Below are 22,171 nucleotides of genomic sequence, written 5' to 3'. Positions count from 1 at the left end.
GGGTGGGTGCCGAGCTGCCCTCCTGAGCTCCCGGGAGCCCCCAGCTGCCCACCTTTCACCAGCTCGTTGATGAGCGTGCGGAGGTAGTTGGTCTGCTTCTTCCTGCCCTCGCACACCTGCACCACGTCGGCAAGGTCCTGGCGCACGTCCTGGAGCAACTTGGCACCCATTTTCACTTCTCTCTCAAAGAATCGGAACAGAGGATCCTACGGTCGTAGGGAGAGACAGAAGGCTGGGGTGGAGCGGGGAGGGGGATCGGAGAAGAGGAAGGAAACCGGCAGTAACTCGGCCTCGGGAGCCCTGGGTTTGCAGCACTGCCGGAACTCGACCTTGAACTAGACTCGGTGTGAAGCTGTGGGTGCCTGACCACAGCAGCTCCGGACCACCCTGTGAAGACGGGGAAGCACCCCTGCGTCCCGGAGGGTCACTGACCTCCTCCACTCTCGGGCGTTCCAGGCCGGGCCCTCCGGCTTGGCCCAGGCGCACACCTGCCCTGAGACAGCACTCACCCGCCCGGCCCAGCCCCACCCGGGAGGGCCGCCCCGGCCCCAGGGCCGCCACCTTGATGTTCTCCACCGTGCGCTTGAGGTGGCTGAGCGTCTGCGGGATGAGGTGCAGCCAGTTGGAGGCGGTGGTGTGCAGCGTCCGCATCCAGGCGGGGCGCCCGTCAGACGAGGAGTCAGGCCGCGCCTTCTTCTCCGTCTCCGCGTAGGCCAGGTCGTCCTCGTCCTCCAGCATCTGCATCTTCAGCATCTTGCTGATCATGTCCACACCTGGGCGGGGGCAGGGGTGCGGGGGGGCCAGGCTGAGCGCGGAGGCCTCCCTGCGCGTCTACCCGGGGGCCCTGCGCCCCGTGAGATGCCCTGCGGGCACCCGTTCCTACGGCACCGAGGGCAGGCTGGCCGGGGAGAAGGCCCAACGCCATGGGTGGAGCCACGACCGCGGGGGCCGCACCGAGGCTGCGCGCAGACACCAGAGACGGCGCCAAGGCTCACGCGTCCACGGTCATCGGGGAGCAGGTGGCCTCCTGAGTGCCCCGGGCTTGGCCTGTGCCCAGGGTCCTGGCCCCAGAGAGAGCTCCCTCCGAGTCCAGCGCTGAGCTGTTCCCTGGCCGGGCCCCTGGGGCTCAAACCTCACAGCCTCCAGGTGGGACACACGACCTTGGGCACCCTTAGCCCAGGGCCTCCTGCACGGGCCTGGGGGCGAGCTTCTCTGCAGAGCTCCGGCTTTACTGGGGCTCAGACACCTTCGCTGCGGTGCCGAGGGGACCCCGAAGCTACTCCCGGCAGGAGGCACCGGAGTCGGCACTCTGCATGCTCTGAGCACGCGCTTCTGCACAGGAGGGCGCCCACCCAGGCCCCCGCCTCAGACCCTCCCCTGTGTCCCAACTAAATCGAGACTCAACTGCAGACAGCCCAACCTCCCTCGTGGTCACCATGGGGCCCACCGCCTCGACTCCACAGCAAGAGGCTTGAGTCAAGGTGGTCCTCAGGCTGGAGGCGGGCCCCACAGCTAGGGGGCCTCGTTACAGAGCTGAATCGAGGGCCTGTCCTGTTCCCCAGCTGTGTGGCTTCGGGCACGTCAGTCTTCTCCAGCAAAGAGAAGCCTGGGTCAGAGCACTTCTCACACCTGTGAGTGTCCCTAGTTCGGATGCCCAGGGAAGGGTGGGGCCCGAGGACCTGCATCTCTAAAGCTGCAGTCCGTCTGAGGCTGTTGGTCTAGGGACCACACTTTGAGAACCACTGCGTTAAATGATCTCTTGACTAGTCTTAAGTTCTAATAAAAATACCTTCTAGAAAGAGACTAACAGTTCTAAGATGTCACTTAATGCCAAGAACTTAAAAGAAATTGAACAGGAAGAAAGACGACATCACTTCTGAACCCAAAACAGAAATCTAAGTGCAATCTCCAGACCCCATGTACTAGCTCCCGAGTCCGTGTCCCAGAACGGAGGCTGCAGAACACACACCGCCTGGGCCGAGGGTTTCCCTGCCTCCCGGGGGCTGGTCGGAGGAGGAGTGCCCGGCTGGCCAGTGGGCGGGGGTACCCACCCTGCGTGGTGAGGAGAACCTTCTCGGCGTTGTTGGGCAGGCCCAGCCAGGAGGGCGTCTGCGTGTCGGGCAGCAGCTCCACCCACTGCACGAACTCCTCTCGCCTGGAACAGCAGCACGCCGGTTAACACGTTACCGTGGCCGGAAGTGCCCGGTGCCCCGGCCCCCTGCCCCATGGTGGTGGTGGGGAGGGCACACACCTGATGCCATCCGGCATCTGGATGTCCTTGTGCCCGTCAACCTTGCAGGCCAGCTTGAACTCACTGTCGAAACTCCGGGTGGTGAACAGGCGCTCCAGGAAGGTGTTGAGCAGACGCTGGTCGAACTCGTTGTCCACCCGGCCGCCATAGATGGACTGGGCCATCAGGGTCTTGAGCGCGGACCAGGGGATCTTGTCTGGCGAGATGTTCTGTCTCCCCTGTGGGAGGAGAGGCGGGTCACAGCTGGGGCGGAAGCGGCGGCCTCATGGGCCCCTCCCACGGCGCGGCCCGCGCTTGCCTTGGCTGTGTCGTCCAGCCACGTGTCCACCGTGTCGCAGGCCGAGCGCAGGTCAGACTCCCCGAACTCATACTTCTTCGACCAGCCCAGGGGTGCGTATCGTAAGCGCTCCTGGATGACGGCGTGGAACCAGGCCAGCAGGAAGTACAAGCGAGCACGCTCGTTGGGAGACTAGGTGGGAAGTTAGCAAGAACAGGGTCATCGGGATGTAGGCCCGTTCTAACTAAGAAGACAGTCCGGGGCTTGCTGCAGTCAAGGTCTTAAAAAGTGCTCTGCACGTACTCACACTGGGGGCACCCTGACCTCAGTCATTAATGCGAATGGTGTTGCTAGGAGAAAACCACACCAAGTTTTCTATTAATAAAGATGTGTTCCTGATTACACTGCTAAGCTAAATGATACAGCCAACAGGAAAGTACACAGAAGACAAGTTTCTAAAAATGGCAGAAAGGGTGGATTATGGCCCAAAATAAAAGAGGACTTAAGAAACACAAAATTGGTAGATAATTTTATTTTTTTAATGCCATGTCGTGTGGTATGTGGGATTTTAGCTCTCTGAGCAGGGACTGGGCCCAGGTCCCCTGTAGGAGAAGTACAGATGCTTAGCCACTGGGCCTCCAGGGAAGTCCTGTGATGCAAAATTCCTGCCATGACCCCCTCCTCCCGCCCACAAGCCCTGGCCTCAGCTTGGCGCCCAGACATCTGTGCGGCCCCGCACCCCAGCCCGACAACAAGCTCGGCGGCACTCACCTTGCATATCCGAGACACGGGGATGCTGCTGAAGGTCCTCAGCATGTTGGCCTTCACGCCCGGGGGTGGCTCGAACACGAAGATGCGGCCGGCTCGGAGCAGGTTCACGGGCACCTGAGGGGCACACGGGGCCCGCCGCCCGTGAGCGCTCGGCTCTGCCGCCCCACCCCCGCCCGGTGCCAGGCCAGTGCCCTCGGTCCCCGCACCTTGGGGTTGATCTCCATGGTGAGGAAGAGCCTGAAGCAGGCATGCGGCTGCAGCGAGTGCAGCTTCTTCTCCAGCTGCATCAGCCAGCCCGGGGCCAGGTGGACGTTCTTTAGCATCACCCACCTGTGGGCAGGGAGAAGGCCGCAGCCTCACGTCTCTGGCCGGAATCCTTGGGGACTCGGGCCTCATGAAGCAAAACCAAAGCAGCCTACCTGCCCGACTTCACAGCTGTGTTTATTGCCTTGTCTGCCTGGTTAAAGCCTTCTGTAGAGCCTGGTGACAGACAGCTGAAGGGTTAGCAGGCGGACTTGGACTCTAGCGCCCCCCACCGTGAAGTCCCAGGGAGGGGACAGACCGACTGCCCTTACCAATGGCGATGGACGTGATCTGCGTGTTCTGCTCAGCAGCAAGGTCCTCCACATGCCCGCTGGCGTCGTACCCGGGCACAGAACACATCAGGACGGGCGTGTTCGGCTTGACCTGCAGACCGGGGAGTCGGGCTTTGGTGAGGGGGAGGCCCGCCAACAGTGCGCCCGTCGAGGGGCAGGGCCCTTTGGGGGCTCATGCAGACGGGCAGCTCAGCGCCCACAGGGCCGGCGCGCACCTCTGTGTCCACGATGTGGGTCAGGTCGAGCGGCTGCTCCATGATGGACATGAAGGACTCCCCGAGGTTGGTGGACACAAACATGTGCGCCATGGCCAGCATGCGGTCGGGGCGGAAGGCCTGGATCAGGAGCAGGCGGTGGATGGCCTGCCCGATGGGAGCTGGAACGAGGCCGGGAGGAAGGTCGGCGACAGCACAGGCCTGAGACAGCCCCCCAGCTGTCCCTGCCACGGGCCCCTGCCCCACAAACAGTGGGGCAACACTCTGCTCAAACAACACCGCAGAGATCAGGACACCCCCTCTTCCTCTCTGCCTGTGAATCGCCAGCACCCCACCTCACCACAGCACCCTCTGGGCACAGCTGTGACAAGACCTCCGCCCAGGGCCCTCCGTGGGTGACGGGTGGCTACTGACTCTGAATGACCACGTGGAGCCCGCTCAGGAAGGACTCCGAAGAGCCCGAGAGACCCGGTAGCCACCGCCAACCTGTGTCCATGCTGAACCCCGCCCCCCGCACCCCTTCCCGGGACCCGGCTGGCCCAGAGCCTCATACTCAGAAACAGCCCCCTTCTCCTAACGCCTAACCCTGGGCAGGGACCTTCTGGCTATTCCTCTCAGTCTTTCAAAAAGAGTTGCAACAGGAACTGAAAATTTTTTGCTTTCCCATGTCCAAGCCAACCCCACAGGTTCTAACACTGAGATACGAATCTCAGGAATCAGTGACTTTCTGTCCCTGGCCGTCCCTGAGTTCAGCCAGCGAAGTGCATTCCACGCCCAGGTTCGGACGGCCACAATGAGGCAGGCCCCAAGGGCTTACTTGCAGGGCTCTCCTCGCTCCAGAGGTATGGCACGGTCTGCTCGGGGGAGCTGCTGTCCAGCCAGATGCCGAATTGCTATGGGGACAACAGAGGACGCATCACCGTGGGCTCTGCCCACCTCTGGGCAGAGCGGTTGGACTGACGTGTCCGACGTTTGACGGGAGAGAACACAACACGAAGTTCTGGGCTTTATAGGACAGGCGACTCCCTGGGAGGAGGCCAGCTCCCGCCGGGGACGCTCATCGGACCCTCACCTCGTCCGCCTGGACCTTGGCGATCAAATCCTTGAAGGCGGGCAGGCAGCTCAGCCTCACCACGGCCTCGGCCTGCTCCCCGGTCAGGCCCTGGATCTTGGGTGTCGAGCCCGCGCTCAGCACGATCTCCTTCCCCCTCAGGAAGTGCTGGAATTCCGCGTCGTAGGTGGGCTCCCTGGAGAGGGGGCAGCTGTCAGCCAGGGCCTCTCGGCAGGGGTCCCGTCTGCTGTCACCGAGACAACCGCGTCCTCTGGGGGCACCGCGCTAGGGCAGCTGACTCACCCGACGGTGCCCTTGAGCTTGATCCTGGCCAGCAGCATGGCGAAGGTGATGTGGTCCTGGTGCAGCATGCCTCGGGCCACGCGGTTGAACGCCACCTGGAGACACGCCGCGGAGTGCGCCATTGGAACACCGCCGTCCCTGGAGCACGCATCCCCGCCCCCTGCCCGAGGTGCACCCCACGCCGGGGCAGCCGGCCCGCGCTGTACCTGGAAGAGATCCTTGGTGATGATGGACAGGCGCTGGGTGTGGTCGGTGACGCCCTTCAGGTTGGGGTTCTCGTACAGGACGTTGTGGTAGATGTCCAGGAAGAACTGCAGCGAGTACTGGTACAGGAAGTGGATCTGGAGGCGGTGGAGGGGGCCATGAGTGCACGTGCGCGGGGGGGGGGGGGGAGCCCCGGCGCAGCCCGCCCACCTGCTTGAGCGACTCCATGGTGAAGTAGATGCTGCTGCAGGCGGTGGACAGTGGCAGGTACTGCTGGGACACGGTCTCCACCTCCTGCATCACGATGTCCGTCTCCTCCACCTTCCTGGTCACCTCGGCGGCCTCCCTCTTGAGGTTCTCCAGCGTCGTGATGATCGTGTCGTCGTCCAGGATGCGGCCCTTGACCTCGTTCAGAGCTTGCAGCAGAGACTTCTCCAGCTGACGCAGGCGCAGCTGAAACTCCCCTGAAACGACCAGAAGTCGCAGAGTTCACCCTGGTGCTGCCGTGACGCGGCCGGGGCACCTCGTCCCGGGGAAGCTCAGCCCCACACGCACCGAGAGCCAGGGACCCGGAGCCGTACCTTGGAGTTTCAGAAGGTCGGACCGTTTCTCGTCCACATCGGGTCTTTCTGCTTTGAGGACTTCGTTGAGGCACTGGCTCTGCAGGCTGCTACGGGTCACGGTGAAGTTGACGAAGGTCACCCGGGAGCAGAGGTCAGGGGGGAACTCGACCTGCCAGGAGGGGCGGCGGGGCAGCCGGTCAGCGTCGTCGCGTCCCGCGCCCTACCCGTCGCTGCCCCGTCTCCGTGGGGTGGGCAGCTGCCCGGGGCCTTACGGTGGGATCGCGAGTGGACAGGAAGATGACGAAGGACGGCGACAAGTCGATGTCCTGGTCGCCGAGCGTGATCAGCACTCTGCCCCCTGTCCGCCGGACTTCACGGTTCAGGACTGGGTTCAGAACGGGGTCGTAGCTCTCCACATCCTGCGTGTGTTCGTGGTGCCGTGAGCAGCGCGTTTCACAGAGTGTGTTTCCACCCACACGGAACTGATTCCTGCTCCAGATAAACACACCTCCCCAGCAGCTCCCAGTGGTTTAGACCTGTGCTGAGTGACACGTGGCTGCTAGGCGCCCACGTCTACTTCAGCAGATGAGGGGCTCTGCTCCTTGCTCACACTGCTGAGCAGGGTGCTCGGCAGGGTGGCCACAGCTCAGCACAGGTCTCAGAGCCCCAGGGGATGGGGCCGTCCAGACTAAGTGGAGTTAGAGGGCAAACACTGCTTCTGCTGGGTTTCTATGGCGCTGTCTCACAGCTTTATCCCTGCTTTTTTTTCTTTTTGGGCTGTGCCGCGTGGCTGGTGGGATCTTAGGTCCCCAACCAGGGACCAACTCCACACCCCAGCAGTGAAAGTGCTGAATCCTAACCACTGGACTGCCAGGGAGCCCTTTCTCACAAAGCCCAGAAGGCAGCACCGTGCTTTGCGACGCGTGTCAGCTGCGTCGGGGGCACACACCTGGACCAGGAGGGGGTTGCCGAACCTCAGCGCGCTCTCTAGGTTCTTCCTGAAGGCGTCGTCCAGGAAGCTGGTCCGCGTGATCTTCCGGTCCTTGTACTCGTTCATGATGAACTCTGTGGCCTGCCCCGAGGGGTCGATGATCAGCGGGTACCTGAGGATGGGCCAAGGACTGGTCAGATGCCAGGGGAGCCCGAGGACATGACGGCAGGGCCCGGCAGGGCGATGGGGAGGTGTCCCAGGCTCAGATGTGGGCTCCAGGTTTACAGGAGAGACCACGTGACCCAAGGCTTGGTGCTAAAATCCTCCTTCTGAGGACCTCCTGTGGGGGCGGTGACTCAAGCAGACTGCTCAGAAGGGCTAACGCCAAAGCGCTAGTCTCTCTGGGGCAAGGACGCCGCTCCATGAAGGCCGAGCGCAGGCGCTCGGCTGGCTGGCTGGGTTCGCTGGCCCGCGGGGCAGACTCCTGGAGAGCAGGAACTGGCACCCCTGTCCCGCAGACTCATGAGCTGCAGGTGTGCCAGACCCTCCCACTCAGTGCTCATGGCAACCCTGTGAGACAGGTGTGATCGCCACACCAGGCTTATTTATAAAGGAGGAGACGAGCCACAAAGGGGCCAATGTCCTCTGTTCAGGGTCACACAGCCAATTCAGGTTTGTAAAAAATAACGTAACACTACGCGCGATTGTCACACAGCCAATTCAGGTTTTTTAAAAATAACGTAACACTACGCGCGATTGTACAGAATTCAGAGGCTACAAAAGGGCAGGTGGTGAGAGCCCTCCCCGCTCCACCCGTCAGCCTCTGGTTTCTGCTCTGTGTACACAGAGGAGGTTCAGGCCATTTGTAGACGCACACGGCCCCAGAGCACACCACCCGGCACTGCCATCTGCTGCAGCTGCCCCCGTGGACGAAGGGCTCCCAGCTTCCTGCCGGGGTGGGGGGAGACACACAGTGACCTTGTCACTGGCCCGGACGAGGGGCGTCTGAGGCACTTCCGGGCCTTTGCTAGGACACACGCTGTCCTCGTGAACGTTCACGCGTGCAGGCTCTGCGGGACGGGCGCTGCAGTGTGCACTCTCGCACAGGTGAGTGCAGCCCTCACCCTGACCCACCAGGACACACGGCGTGGACATGCCCGCCAGCACCCCCAGCGAGGCCCTCTGAGACCTGACGGTCGGCTCCTCTTTGGACCCCGGGGACAGTGACACACAGCGAGAGGTACAGATACGATGAGACAGGAACCCGGGGCTTGGTTTTCAAAACAGAAAGAAAACCCAGGGTGCCTGGGTTTGGGAGCTGCCATGGATGAGGGAGGGTCCACCAGGGGACCTCTGCGCGGGCTCAGGCCTGGGGATGCCCGGACGGCACTGTCAGCCCCCTCCGCGGCAGGCCTGTTCCTCTTCTGACTCCAGCCTCCTTAAGCCAAAACCAGGCAGCAGTTTCCCTTAACTCCAGCCAGACGCTTTCAGTTCTCACAGTATTTTAAGAGAGGGTCTGTTTTCACAGAGCCAAGCACATCAATTTCACAAGGTCACAGGGGGGCCACTCAGGGAGGGTCACTGTGGACAGTCACAACACAGGGACGAAGGAGACCGCGCAGAGCCCGCCGTCAGAGGCGAGCCTGCCGGCCCAGCCCGATCTGCTCACCTCTTCCACAGGTAGCGGGAGCACTCCCCACGCACCCTCCCCGCCCCTCGCCGCGCACAAGCACGCTACCTGTTGAACCTCTTCAGCATGATGGCGTTTTCCGTGCACAGGTCGTCCGCAGGGAGAGAGCTGGCCTGCCAGCGGAGACGCTCATCGGCGTTGGACAGGTACTCCGTCCTCGCGATATCTGTGCGGAACTGAGAGGGGGAGCGGATGGCGTGGCTTCCGGTGAGGCCACTGAGAGCTCACGGACCCTCACGTCGGCCCCTGCCTTCCTGAGAGTCTCTGCAGACAGTTACCTGGATGTTGGCTTGCTGGAGGTGATGGGACCAGGTGGTAAACAAGTTCTGGCGCATCTGCTGATCGAAGTAACCTGCGTAAGCGATAAAGGCGGCTGACAGGAGACAGTCCCCGGCGATGGTGGACATCTGGTTCTTGAACGTTTCACTCGTCTTCTCCCACCGTTCCCGTTCGGCAGACAAGCTCTTCAGAAGAGCTGTGCTCCGGTTCACCTAAAAGGAAAATTAAACAGGTTAGTCAGTCAGCGAAGTCAAAGTCGCTCAGTCGTGTCCGACTCTACGCGACCCCATGGACTGTGCCGTCCATGAAATTCTCCAGGCCAGAATGCTGGAGTGGGTAGCCTTTCCCTTCTCCAGGAAATCTTCCCAACCCAGGGATCAAACCCAGGTCTCCCGCCTTGCAGGCGGATTCTTTACCAGGTGAGCCACAAGGCAAGCCCGCGCAGAGGTAGCGCTGCCGGGGCGGCAGGAAACCCGCCTCCCAAGCACAACCCGACCTTGGCTTCCACGGCCGCCAGGTCCGCCTTGATGGCCTGGGCCTCGGAGATGAGCACCGCATACTCCTCCTTGTAGCGGGCGATGCTGGCCTCCAGGTCACGGATCATCTGCTCCACCTCGTTGGCCTTCTGCTGGTTGTCCTTGGCGTCATCCTCCAGCTTCTGCAGCTCGTTGCGCAGTGGCTCCACGCGCTTCAACATGTCGGCGTAGTTAAGCTGCCGAGGCGGACGGGTGATTTTAGACACGACCGGGTGAGGAGGCCCTTGCCCGGGGCTCCTGGTGGGGCTGCTCACCTGCGCGATGGCCCATTTCACCATAGGCCCGCAGGCCAGGGAGGCCCGGTTGACGATTTCGTAGTTGTAGCTGGGGTTGGACATGTAGTTCTTCTTCATCTTCTCCCTTATGGCATCACTGCAAAAGAAGAGCTGTGTTTCTAAGCATGTGGAGGCCCTAAGTGAGGAGGAGCTTTTCGGAAATCAAAAGCCAGTTCTCCTCTGCCGCCCTGGTGACCACGGAGGACACTCCAGGCCATGGCTCTCGCTCCCGCCCCTTCCCTGCTCCCCGGGGCCAGCTCTGCACTCCCAGCCACTTGTGGGGACAGCAGGGGCAAGGGATCAGAGGACTGCTGTCAGGAACGAGGGGAGGGAATCTGGCTCTCTGGGGTGGAAATGACCTGGAGAGGCGTCTGTGACCCGTGAGCTGACACGGCCTCCCCTGGAGGCCATGTCAGAGACGCCCAGGCCCCAGCAGAAAGGAGAAGCCCGGGCCCGCCCACCTGATCTCCTCGGCGGAGAAGTTGACGATGGTGGGAATGAAGTTCTCTCTCATGATGATGGAGCGGATCTGCTTCCAGTCCGTCGTGCTCTCCCCCAGCAGCAGGCAGATGGACTCAAGCGCCAGCTTCACGGCGGCAGGAGGGTTGGCCATGGACCGCACCTCCACCAGGTGCTGCTTCTTGATGGACTTCACGGCTGGGCACGAGGGAAGGGGCGGTGAGGGGGGCCAGACCACAGCGACGCCGCAACTCCCAGCAGAGAGGGGTGCGCGCGCAGGAGAGCTGAGCCAACGTGGGACGGCCTGTCTTAAAACCCTCTGGAGTAGCTGCAGCGGCCAAAACAACTACTAAGACCTTCCGGTACTGAGCCCAGATCGCCACGTTCTGGAAAATGGAGAGTATCTGTACAAACGCCTCACAAATCCTGACTCCTTTACCTCTGTAAAGATGTAAATACTCTTTTAAAGAATGAAATTGCTCATTTATGTTACACCCATTAAACAAAGATATCTTCAGCCCACACTTTAGTACTTGTCTTTACTGGCTGGCTGAAGATGTGGAATTAACAGTTCAAAAAAATTGGCAACATGTTCCACAAGCAGAAGCGTGCGTTTTTTCCCAGTCTGAACTTTCATTAAAACACTTTTAAAAGTGATCATTTGGCAGGTGAGACCTAAATCCTCATCCAAATCCAACTCAATGAAAACCCACAGTTTGGAAGGTCACCGCCAGTCCTCTGTGGTGTGAAGACTACAAGCCGTCAGGTGACCCGAAACAAGTCTGAGGCTGGTGGGCGGGAAGGCCGGGGTGAAGGCCGCTCCCGGTGCGGGGCAGACAAGGACAGGGGCGCGCGTCACCATCTCCTCCTGCACGTGTCCCAGCAGCCGGGGTGCAAGAGGAGGCGGGGAGGAGGCTGCCGGTGTTAGACTCGTCACTGCCGGCCTCGACCACGACACTCTTAACAGTTACAGCAAAACCGCATGCTTCATGACATCCCTACATGGAATTCAAGCCGAGGATTTGCAAACAGTGTACTTAGGAAATCGTTACCAGGTTAAGAGAATGTTTTGATGAAAAACTTATCTTGTTAACTTTTTCTCATAAAAAGGGCCCAGGTGGCGCTAGCGGTAAAGAACCCGCCTGCAATGCAGGAGATGTAAGAGACGTAGGTTTGATCCCTGGGTCAGGAAGATCCCCTGGAGGAGGGCAACCCACTCCAGTATTCTTGCCTGGAGAATCCCATGGACAGAGGAGCCTGGTGGGCTACTGTCCATGGGCTCACAAAGAGTTGGACACGACTGAAGCACCTTGGCATGCGTGCATGGGAAAAGTGGACTAGCTCCACGGGGACTTCGTTTTCAGAGATGAGGACAGTCTGAAGTAGTCAGAGGAGGTTTCTGAGACCTATCACTGATGCTTTCGGGGATGTACAACACCGGGACCTGCGGGGAGCCCTGCTGCCCCCCGCCCTCCCCAACGCGAGGCCCCCGCGGCGAGCACACACCATTCTGGGCCTCGATGACAGCCGGCTCCACCTTATCCAGGTCCTCCTTCACGCTCATCTGCTTGTCTGCAATGACCTCCTGCTGCTTGTGCAGCTGCTCCTGAATTTCTTGGCTCATGACCTAGAGACAAAGCATGGCTCAGCTCTGGAATGAGCACTGGTTAACTTGCTGAATGAAACCCTAGACAGTACTCCTCACGCCGCCTGGGACACACACGTGCACACAAACCCGGGAGACAGAGACGGGCGGCCCACACGGGCTACAGTTCCCAGGACAGGAAGCGGCACCTTTTTCTTCTCGGCCTCCTGCTGGTCCTTCACCATCTTCTTCAGCTTGTCGTTGGCCGCTGCGTTCTTCACCTCCAGCTCCTGGCTCTTTATCCTGAGGTCCCGACGCAGCTCTTCCACCTGAGGAGCAAAAGCCACATCAGGGCAACAGAAACGTGCAGGGCTCGCCTACACCCGCAGGCCAGCGCCCCCAGCGAGGGCCTCTCGCGCTGCGGCGCACCTGGTCGACTGTCTCCTTGATCTTCCTGAGCCCCACGTTCAGGTGCATCTGCTGCTCCTCCAGCTCACTCCGCTTCTCGTGGAACAGGTTGGCGTAGTGGTTGATGAAGTCCAGGTAGTGGCGCGGCGTGATGGCCATGGTGCGGCCTCCTCGCTTTGCCAGCCGGGCGTTCGCCTTTTGAAACATGATGACCGTGTTAGTTCTCTGTGATTTAGCCTCAACACATCGCGATTTAACCTCAAAATGAGACTGTTCTGCTGGTGTGATGTGGTGGCATGGCTCCAGACCTCAGGAGTCCCATCACTCGAGACTGGGTCCGGCTGCCTCCCATGAGACGCCGAGAAGCCCTCCCACCTTGGAGCTTTCTCCTCCTGCTTCTCCGAGAGGAGGAGGGTGGTGCTGGTGGCCGCAGGGGTGTACTTCCCAGGAAAAGACCCCCCAACACTAGTCGTCACTACACAGGCATCAGTGCGCCTTCTCTACCTTCCGCTGATTTTCAGCAGAACCAAAATAAGAAATGGCACCGAGAGGGGTGAGGCAGATCTCCAGTCCCCGCAGGTGGGGGGAGGTGTGGAGAGGGCAGGGAGCGGTGGAGGTGGCCTGCGGGAGCGGGAGGGCAGGGCCCACAGGATGCCTGCAGGTCAGAGTGCTCTTCACAGACCCCTCTGATGGGGCAGACTGCACTCCTTTGATACAGAGAGCTCACGGAGAGGCAGCCGGCAGCGGCCAGCAGGTCACGCCCCGCAGGGTGGCCTCTGCACGTGGGGCTCCCGCTCGCTCACGGCCACGAGGCTCTCGCACCACTGCTGCAGAGCGGGGAGGCCGAGCAGGGACCCTGAGGCCTGAAACACCAACCAGCTGGCCCTTCACAGAGAAACCATGGCCCCTGCACCAGGGGAGGACATGGGCCTGGAAAGAGGCCACAAGACAGGTCAGATGGAGTCAACGTGGGGAGGGGGCCAGATGGCCCAAGAACATGCAGCTGGGCCCCGAGCAGGTGAGGCGTCGCTGGCAGAGGCAGGAAGCAGGCGAGAACCAGGCACTCTTTCCCGGGCAATGGTTCAATGTCAGACCCGAGGTGCCTTGGGGGCTGCTACTACATCAGCTCAGTTCCAGTCAGCACGGTGGTCAGTTTCGCTTCTCCCATGACCCCAAGACAGAACCCACCTGGTGAAGAGTCTGGTGAACAAACACACAGCTGTTCACGATGGCCTCGCGGTGTGAGGGCGGCTGCGGCAGCTTGTCGTACACGACCGGCATGTAATCAGGCACGATGTAGTTCGGCTTCTCCAGGTCCATCTTACTGGTGAATTCTTTGCCAACCTGATACAGAGCTTCCGTGGACCAGTCCCCAAACCAGTTCAACACACACCTGCAAAGACGCCCATGTCTCAGAGCAGCTCCCGAGGGCGGGGCCTGCCCCTGGAAAGCAGAGCCGGGCACAGTGGGCGTACCTGTTGAACAGCGCAGGGGAGGTTGCCGCGCGGTCCTTGAGGCCCTCAGAGGACGGGTTCATGGTGAAGACGACGTGCAGGTTGCGGATGACCTGGCTGGTGAACCACTTGTACAGCTCCTCGTGCGAGTCCAGCATCAGGCCCTCCTTCTGGGCCCCCTCCTTACACTGGGTCATCAGGGTGGCGTACTCATCTCCCTCGAAGAGGCCGGGCACCTGGGAGACAGGACAGCGCCCTGGCTGCTGGTCCTCAGAGCCCCGCCGCGGAGCGCGACCCGCGCGGCTGGCTGCTGGTCCTCAGAGCCCGCGCCACGGAGCGCGACCCGCACGGCACATCAGGGGTTACCTCGCCGTTGGCCAGCAGGGTGTTCATCCGCTCCAGGAACCCAGAGTCCAGAACGTTGGACTCGTCCATTATGAACGCGATCTTCTCGTTTTTACAGCCAGAACGCCGCAGCACCGTGCGGAGGTCTTCATCGAAGTCCTCGCCCGTGTATTTCCTGTGGACCTGCAGGAGCGGGGCGGGTCAGCTCTGTTCTCGCCCAAGGAGCTGTGCGCATGAGCAAGGATCCACTGTGGGGATCAAGGGACTCCGGCCAGACCTACCTTAATCTGGTACACGCTCAGCCCGTTCATCCAGGCCACGAAGCGCGACAGGGTGGTTTTGCCCGCTCCACTGACGCCAATCAGAAGCAAGTGGCCCTGAGGCTGACGGAATATTCTGGAACATCATCAGAAGGGATGCAGGTTGAGGCTTTTATGCTCCACTCCTCCTTGGACACTCAAATCCTAACACTTTTCAGAATCTATTCTACAATATCTGGAATGCATTTCAACTTGTATTTGTACTTTAAACATCCGTGGAGCAACTGTGACTTGCCAGTGAGGCAGCAAAGGTCAAAAAAGACATGGCCCTGTCCCCAGACACCCTGACAACTCGAGCAGGAGGGTAAGCGGCCGTAACCAAGGCAGGTGGGAGGAGCCTGGAGAGGCAGAATGAGGCTCTGCTTAGTGGGGACGCTGGGGACAGTACAGCTGGACTCAGAGGAGAAGCAGGAAGTGCTGGCGGAGGCACGGGGCCCTGTGAGGAGGCCAGCACAAGGCCAGGCATGAGCCCTCCCCCCACCATTAAACTGAGAGCAGTGTGGGTGAGCGGTGAGGCTGCAAAAACCAAAAGCCCACCGGTCAATCCTGAGCACGTGGTCCAAGACCTCGTTGAACAGGACCAGAGGCACGTCCAGCTCTTCCTCGTAGAAGACTTTCAGCCTGGCTTTGACATAATCTCTTAACTCCTCTTGGTCTACTGGGATGTAGTCCTATAGGAAAGAAGGGAAGATCCACTTAACTAATAAGAAATCACCTTAGTTCTTACAGAAAAGTGGATCACATCTCTACATGTTGAAAACTGTCATAAAGAAGACAAAAGTAGGTATTTACAACATAGCAACAAAAATGGAAGTAAACTAGGGTGAGATCTAAAGACACGGAAAATCTTTATGGAGAAAACCGAACATCACTGAAAGACATCACAGAAAGTGTCAGTAAATGAAGAGACACACCACAGTCACGGAGGGAGAAATACATGACTGCAACCATGCCAGCCCCTCACAAGCGACCAGCGGATTCAGTGTAATCCCAAAGACTCAGTGGTGGATGGTGGAAGTCACACTGGCACAACTTGACAAGCCAACTCCAAACTTCATTTGGAAGAGGAAAGGCCCAGAATGGAAAGACCCCCCAGAGAAGAACCAGGAGTGAGGTACTGTCGTCCCAGCAGGCAGATTCACAGCCATGATCATGACCACGTGGTTTTTAGCCCAGAGAGCAATGAACGAACCAGCCAGCAGGACAGAGCCCTGTAAGAGGCCCCGCAAAAACCCAAGTGACAGAGCCACCCAGAGCCCCAGTGCCAGGCCATGGACACACACTTGGGGAACCCCACGCGCTAACTCAATTCAGACTGATTGAGGGTTTAAATGACAGTCCGTTAGGAATGCGCATTCTTCCAATGATGCTATAAACAAAGCGAAAAGACAAGCCACTGGTAGAAGATGCTGCCTGTGAACGAAACAGGATTAGTATCTAGAGCCTGGAAGTAAATAGGACATTCTAGCAACACTGCGTTTGGAGAAGGAAATGGCAGCCCACTCCAGTGTTCTTGCCTGGAGAATCCCAGGGACGGGAGAGCCTGGTGGGCTGCCGTCTGTGGGGTCGCACAGAGTCGGACACGACTGACGCGATTTAGCAGCAGCAGCAGCAACACTGCACAAAACTCACTGTTCTTCCTGCTTCTATGCCTGTGCTTCCCACAGGCTGTAGGTCTGCCACGCCCTTCCTGACACCCAGATGGAGGCCTGTGAACACTCACCTGAGCCCCCACGCAGGAGTCAGCCCTCCCAAGACGGAGCTGCTTCACCCTACGAGTCTGAGCTCCTAAAGGAAGACTGTCCTCGGGCCCAAGTCAGCACTGCCTGCTGAAGAAAGGCATGCCAAGGTTGCAACCTTCTAAGATGCCCTGCTCTCTTTCTGAGAAAAGGACAACTCCCGGCTATTCTGGAAACGTCCACTCTGCCTAGGATCTCAGTACATGGAACACTTGCACACAGATTACCCACAATGCCTTGTTTTTACTGTGAGGAAAGTAAAAGCAGGTGAGGCAAAGACTCCCTTCAATGCAAACATGTTGAACCACACCTTCTGGTGGTCAGCATCCACAGCTCTCAGAGCAGCCTGCTCCTGGGATTGTTTGCCCTAAATTATCCACAGCTACAATCCTGCAGCCCATCATGCCTCTGTCATGTGAGAGTTGGACCATAAAAAAGGTTGAGTGCCAAAGAATCGATGCTTTTGAACTGGGGTGTTGGAGAAGCCACTTAAGAGTCCCTTGGACTGCAAGGAGATCAAACCAGTCAATTCTAAAGGAAATCAACCCTGAATATTAATTGGAAGAACTGATGCTGAAGCTGAAGCTCCAATACTTTAGCCACCTGATGCAAAGAGCTGACTAAATGGAAAAGACCCCGATGCTGGTAAAGATTGAAGGCAGGAGGAGAAGGGGACGACAGAGGATGAGATGGTTGGATGGCATGAGTTTGGGTAAACTCTGGGAGACGGTGATGGACAAGGAAGCCTGGTGTGCTGCAGTCCATGGGGCTGCAAAGAGTTGGACATGACTGACCGACTGAACAACATCACGCCTGTAACCATACCTTCCTTTACAGTGAATGCAAGTCAAAGACGTTTCTGATTAGATATTGATCCTAACTGAAAGGACAGAAAAAAGGAGACTGCAGACACGGTGCAAGCGCGTCACCTTTGACAGCCAGTTGCTGTACAGGATGGGCCGGCTCATGGCCTTCTCCTTGTCGATGTTGGGAAAGTGCTTCAGGGCAACCATATCGATGTTCTCGTCGGTCCAGCGCCTCTCCTCGTCCTCGACCAGTCTGCAGGGGAAAAGACAGAGGCCGCGCTGAGAAAACACCCGGCTCTGAGGGTGCCGTGGGCTACTCCAAGGCCTGGCGTTAAGTCTTCTACCAGAAACCTTCATTTCCTGCAAATGGAAGAACCAAAGAGTCTGAACTCAAGATGCCTTAAGTGATCCAGAATGTAGATGTTACAGTGGAGTGCTCAAACACATGAAATTAAAAATAAAAGAAAAATAAATAAGAATGACAAAGCAGGACCTAGGGAAACTAAGAATTTGTCATAAAACAAAGGTTGTACAGAGCTATAAACAATATAAGGAAAAGGTTCTGATTTTTAAAAGTCAGTAATTCTTAAGATTCCTTAAAAGATAAAAAGACTCAGCCTTTTACTGACACACTGGTTAAAACCACAGACCCTCCTGTGATCCATGCTAAATACCAACTACAGCTGTCAGCAAGTCTTCCCTTTGGTGCTGGTCACTTAACCAGGAAAAGTCAAAGCTTACAAGTGATAAATGTGATCAAAGCTTACACTTGATACAAGTGGTTAACAGGTAAAAGAGAAAAACCAAAGCCCCAGAGACACAGCTGCAAATCCCCTGATGAGAGCCAAGACTGAGGACGAGGGAGGGCTCACGGTTACAGGACGGCACCCGAGGCCTAGTGAGAAGGCACTGAAATCACCTGTGACCTCTGTACTCTGACCTTGCGTGGGGCCCACCCAACAGGGAGAGAGGTGAACTAAAATGCCTTGCCCTAGGTCCAAAGGTAACCAAGCAGGGCAGTCACAGCACTGAGATCCCGGACAGGGGGTGGCCGTGATCAATCACCAGAGGCGAGGCTCCCCTCTACCAGGGGGGCAGGCAGGCCACGTGCAGATTCTAGCTCAGGGGTCAACATAGGGGAGCAGGGAGCTACCCGGACCCTCGGCTTCACCTGTCCTGGAAGAGACGGAGGGCTTCGTGTGCCCAGATGCGGATGAGCCCTTCCACTGGCAGCGTCTCCAGGGGCCTCAGGGCCTCAAAGATCCCCCGCACCCAGCGGGTCATCTCTCGGGGTGAGTAGATGTAGTGGGGCTGTGTGTCCTGAGTGAACCGCTCCTGCGGGAACAAAAAGAACACCAAGTTCCGTGTAAAGTCCCAAGACAAGAAAAGCAGTAGCAAAGGCAAATGCTGCCTAACACGTTTATGTTAAACATAAAGAATCTATACCCTGCGATATCTAGGAACGAAATGATAATGTTGGAACTATAATTTAGTACAGAGTTAGATCCAAAGTGCTCACTTTATGTTGAAATTATATCTTATTACATTGAGAAAAATCAAAGTAAATAAAACTACAGAAAAATTCTTATAAAAATGCTTTAAAAAATGTACTCCCTAAGCTGAAAGAAAACTTTTCTAAGCATTATCTCAAAAAAAAAAAGAAAAAAGTTAACATTTCATGCTATTTAAAACATGTAGGTAAAAGGCTGCAATCATACAAAGTCTGAAGCATTTGTAATAACATGACAAGTGCATTCTCACACAGGACTCTAAGCCAGATGATGCCTCAGTGGAGCACTGGCAGCTCTCCTGCAGGTGCCCTTGTCAGAAGCTAATAGAGGAATGCCAATCAAAACCATGAGAAGCACCTCTGCTCATCTAAGGAGCAAAGACGGTCTGAATCAGCCTTTTTCCCAGGCTGGATGAGGCGCCGTGGTGGGAGTGTAACTGGTCCAGCCTGAGTGTGGTGGCCACACCTGGTCACCACAAACACCATGGAAGAGTGAGTGCAGACCCACGTGCCCGGGTTGGGTCTGCTGAGACACAAGTGTGCACACCCGCTTAGAAAGTGCACCATCCAGTCTCAGCTTCATCAGGGAATGAAGACGCACACACGGGCCGGACCGGGACAGCATAACAAGGGAGACAGGCGCCTGGGCGCGGTACTGGCTGGAGGAGTGACCTGATGAGGGCTCCGAAGGAAGCCTCGGCGCTGAGCAGGAGCTCCACAAGGAGCTCCGACTCTTCCCGGAGCCCTCAGCCCCAGGAAGGGGCAGGGAGGCCGCGCACCTGGGACATGGTGTAGAACTCCACCATCGCCGCGGTGAGCGGCTCCGCGTACGTGCGCAGCGACGGGATGAGCCGCAGCATGGCCCGGTTGAAGGTCCCGTAGATCTGCGTCAGCGAGGCGGGGCCCGGGTAATCCACGTACACCACGGGAACGTGGCGCAGGAACCTGCGGGGAAAGCCGGGCTAAGCCGCCGAGCGCGCGCCCGCGCCAGAGGACCGCCCCCGCCCCGCCCCCAGGCTTCCCGTCACAGCTCAGGGCTGCCTCACACCGAGCAGCAGATGCAGAAACCTGAATATGAAGCCAGCAGAGGCGGGAAGATGACTCGGGCTTCTTTCAGCCTCGCCCGGGCCCTGCAGGCAGGTGTGGGCAGCTCACTACTGCTTTCATCCTGAGTGTGTTTCCGAGGTTTCCAGCACAGTGCAGGGAAACCCAGGGGAACCCCACTGATGAGCAGTGGGGTTACCTTTTTTTATCATCAAAACCATGTTTCTGTTATGCTTTGTTTAAAGCAATCCTGGAACTGGTGTCTGTGAGCCCGGGAAGTCTACCAGTGGTGGTACCTGTGAGAGAGGGGCTTTCTCCCAGGGTCGGTGGGCGGGTTACAAGCCCCCACAAACTGGATCCTCTCCAGCTTCACCCAGGTTTGATCGGAGGTTCGGTAAAAGCCCCCATGCTCCACCATCTGAGGAAAAGGGAGTGATGCGTCAGGAGCAGAGGTGAGCAGTAACATGGGTGGGGAGTCAGGGGCTCGTGGACAGGAACAGACCTGTCTGATGAAGGATATGACCCTCTGCGTCCCGTATTTATCCATGTCTGGCAGGTTGATCTCGTCACAGAACAATACCAGCCACTTTCCGAGCTGCACGGGGGCCAGAACGACCCCGTTCGGGGTGCGTCTGTACTCGCAGTAGTGGTCAAAGGTCTTCAGCAGGAGCTCCGGGGTGGTTGCACTCGAGAAGTTAAGACCCACAACCTGCAGAAGGACAGAGGCCAGGGGAGCGGTGGAAGGCCGATCCCGTCCCTGGCCCCGAGGTCGGCCGCCCGTTCCTGCCCCTTTACCTCCATGTCGGGCAGGGCCCGCAGGGCGCTGAAGAGCGTCATGGTCTTGCCAGACCCGGGGGGCCCACACAGGACCAGCGGCTTGTGCTCAGCCAGCCAGGTATACAGGAGGGCCTCGTGGCGGACAGTGTCCAGAGTGGGCACCACCACATCCGGGGCGGCCACCTTGTGCGTCTCCACCTCAATCTGTGGCACCTTGGCCTGCCACGGCGACCACTCTCCACTGATGGACACCTGCAGATGGGTGGGTGAGGGTCAGCCGGGCCTGCCCACCTGCAGGACCCGCTCCCTTTCACCCAAGTCAGGACCTCCAAGTTAACCCGCCTTCCCTGTACCACAGGAGACTAAAGGGACAAGGTTCCTCTACGACAGGAAAGGCTGATTCAGTGCAGGGGAGGCTGCTGCAGGGCGAGAAGCGGGGAGGACGGCGCCCTCTGGCACATGCCTCGTAGTCGATGATGGGGATGTTGGGCGCGGCAGGCAGTGGCACCGTGGTGATCCTCCTGATGTACTCGCCCAGCTCTGCCCTCATCTTCAGCCTGCTGTCTCCGGACAAGGACCAGAGGATGGCGTAGACCAGGTACCGCTGCAGGGGAAGGAGGCAGATCCTGATTTGAGTGGAGTCTCAACATTCAAGGAGAGACATGTACAGCGACGTCGGCCCTGCAACCGCGGTGCCCAGAGCCCCCGGCCCTGACCTGGATGTAGCGCTCCAGCTGCTCGCTCTGCATGGGGAAGTCGGGGTGGTTGGCGTTGTACTGCGCCACGTTGCGGCAGGCCTGGTGCAGCATGGAGAAGAGCGCGCCCAGGCAGCGCAGGCGCGTCAGGTCCATGATGTGCTCCAGCGTGAGGGCGTGCTCCAGCGCCTTGGTGACCAGCCCACTGCTTGTGAAGTACGGCTGCATAATCGTCGCCGCGTCCCTCTGGATCTGCAAGGGTGGGTCAACGGTGCTCAGCGGCCAGCTAGCAAGGCCGGGAGACTTTCACCTGCTCTAACCCGGGCCTGGGGGAGGGTCCCGTCATGATGAAAACAGTTTTACGGGTTGAAAAATGAGGAGTCGAGGCTCCAGTGACCAATCCCACTCCTTCATCCTGGCAGCTCTCAAAAATCACGCTTCCTGGGAACACTGGTTTTACCGTCAAAACTGAAAATAGGCCGTTTTTCATCAATTTGTGGAGAAACCTGAAAGAACTCTTTAGATTTTCCACGCATGTCTACACTTTTGTAACTGTGACCACTGGCTTCCTCAGAAGCTGGCGTGAGACAACGCTGATCATGCTAACCTCCCGCAAGTCCCAGGCTGCAGCGGGGGCGGGGCTGCTGTGACATGCCCGGACTCGAGGGGGTGGGGGACCCCCTGGGCACATGCCGCCAGCCCCGCCCATACCTGCAGCATTGGGGAGGCGGCCTCCTCGCCCTCGTCTTCTTTGCCCTTGCGCCGGCGCTGGGCTTCGTCCTCCCCCTCGTCCAGCGGGATGCTGCGCAGCCTGGCCAGGAAGTTGTTGAAGATCATGTCCGTGCTCAGCACATCCTCGCTGAACCAGACCATGCCGCAGCGCGACACGGTGGCCAGCGTGGCGTACTTCAAGTCCTGCACCTCAAACATTATCCGCACCTGGAGGGAGAACAGCAAGTAGATTTAGGGACGTGGGCTTGGTAGAGATCAGGAAGTTAAAGTTGGTTTACCTACCTACCTACTGAAAGAGCGATTTAACTCTAATCTGTCTGCACTCAGTTCAGAAGTAAAAGTATCTGAGTCTGCA

General features: G+C 58.6%; 1 protein-coding gene across 2 annotated transcripts in view; it reads right to left on the bottom strand.

The window, feature by feature from the left end:
* DYNC1H1 (dynein cytoplasmic 1 heavy chain 1) overlaps positions 1–22,171 on the bottom strand; it is a 60,883-nt gene that overhangs the window by 1,607 nt on the left and 37,105 nt on the right. For both annotated transcript variants that reach the window (XM_061395377.1, XM_061395378.1), the window contains exons 35-74: positions 21,796–22,023; positions 21,106–21,336; positions 20,853–20,993; positions 20,408–20,641; positions 20,115–20,321; positions 19,909–20,030; positions 19,348–19,513; positions 18,230–18,393; positions 17,182–17,311; positions 15,051–15,184; positions 14,475–14,589; positions 14,215–14,376; positions 13,870–14,084; positions 13,583–13,787; positions 12,416–12,589; positions 12,196–12,315; positions 11,908–12,028; positions 10,404–10,599; positions 9,922–10,039; positions 9,628–9,843; positions 9,131–9,343; positions 8,901–9,028; positions 7,181–7,334; positions 6,504–6,650; positions 6,250–6,400; positions 5,879–6,132; positions 5,671–5,805; positions 5,465–5,559; positions 5,183–5,357; positions 4,928–5,003; positions 4,111–4,271; positions 3,875–3,986; positions 3,719–3,779; positions 3,506–3,629; positions 3,300–3,413; positions 2,550–2,720; positions 2,252–2,469; positions 2,052–2,155; positions 562–773; positions 53–206 (exon numbers count right to left, since the gene is read on the bottom strand). In XM_061395377.1, the coding sequence (XP_061251361.1) occupies positions 53–206; positions 562–773; positions 2,052–2,155; positions 2,252–2,469; positions 2,550–2,720; positions 3,300–3,413; positions 3,506–3,629; positions 3,719–3,779; positions 3,875–3,986; positions 4,111–4,271; positions 4,928–5,003; positions 5,183–5,357; positions 5,465–5,559; positions 5,671–5,805; positions 5,879–6,132; positions 6,250–6,400; positions 6,504–6,650; positions 7,181–7,334; positions 8,901–9,028; positions 9,131–9,343; positions 9,628–9,843; positions 9,922–10,039; positions 10,404–10,599; positions 11,908–12,028; positions 12,196–12,315; positions 12,416–12,589; positions 13,583–13,787; positions 13,870–14,084; positions 14,215–14,376; positions 14,475–14,589; positions 15,051–15,184; positions 17,182–17,311; positions 18,230–18,393; positions 19,348–19,513; positions 19,909–20,030; positions 20,115–20,321; positions 20,408–20,641; positions 20,853–20,993; positions 21,106–21,336; positions 21,796–22,023 (6,358 nt within the window). The remainder of the gene's footprint in view (positions 1–52; positions 207–561; positions 774–2,051; positions 2,156–2,251; positions 2,470–2,549; positions 2,721–3,299; positions 3,414–3,505; positions 3,630–3,718; positions 3,780–3,874; positions 3,987–4,110; positions 4,272–4,927; positions 5,004–5,182; positions 5,358–5,464; positions 5,560–5,670; positions 5,806–5,878; positions 6,133–6,249; positions 6,401–6,503; positions 6,651–7,180; positions 7,335–8,900; positions 9,029–9,130; positions 9,344–9,627; positions 9,844–9,921; positions 10,040–10,403; positions 10,600–11,907; positions 12,029–12,195; positions 12,316–12,415; positions 12,590–13,582; positions 13,788–13,869; positions 14,085–14,214; positions 14,377–14,474; positions 14,590–15,050; positions 15,185–17,181; positions 17,312–18,229; positions 18,394–19,347; positions 19,514–19,908; positions 20,031–20,114; positions 20,322–20,407; positions 20,642–20,852; positions 20,994–21,105; positions 21,337–21,795; positions 22,024–22,171) is intronic.

This window comes from Bos javanicus, chromosome 21 (genome assembly GCF_032452875.1).
Source record: "Bos javanicus breed banteng chromosome 21, ARS-OSU_banteng_1.0, whole genome shotgun sequence".
NCBI classification, from domain to species: domain Eukaryota; kingdom Metazoa; phylum Chordata; class Mammalia; order Artiodactyla; family Bovidae; genus Bos; species Bos javanicus.
Note: the sequence above shows the minus strand (reverse complement) of the source record. Positions and strands in the feature narration are given on the sequence as shown.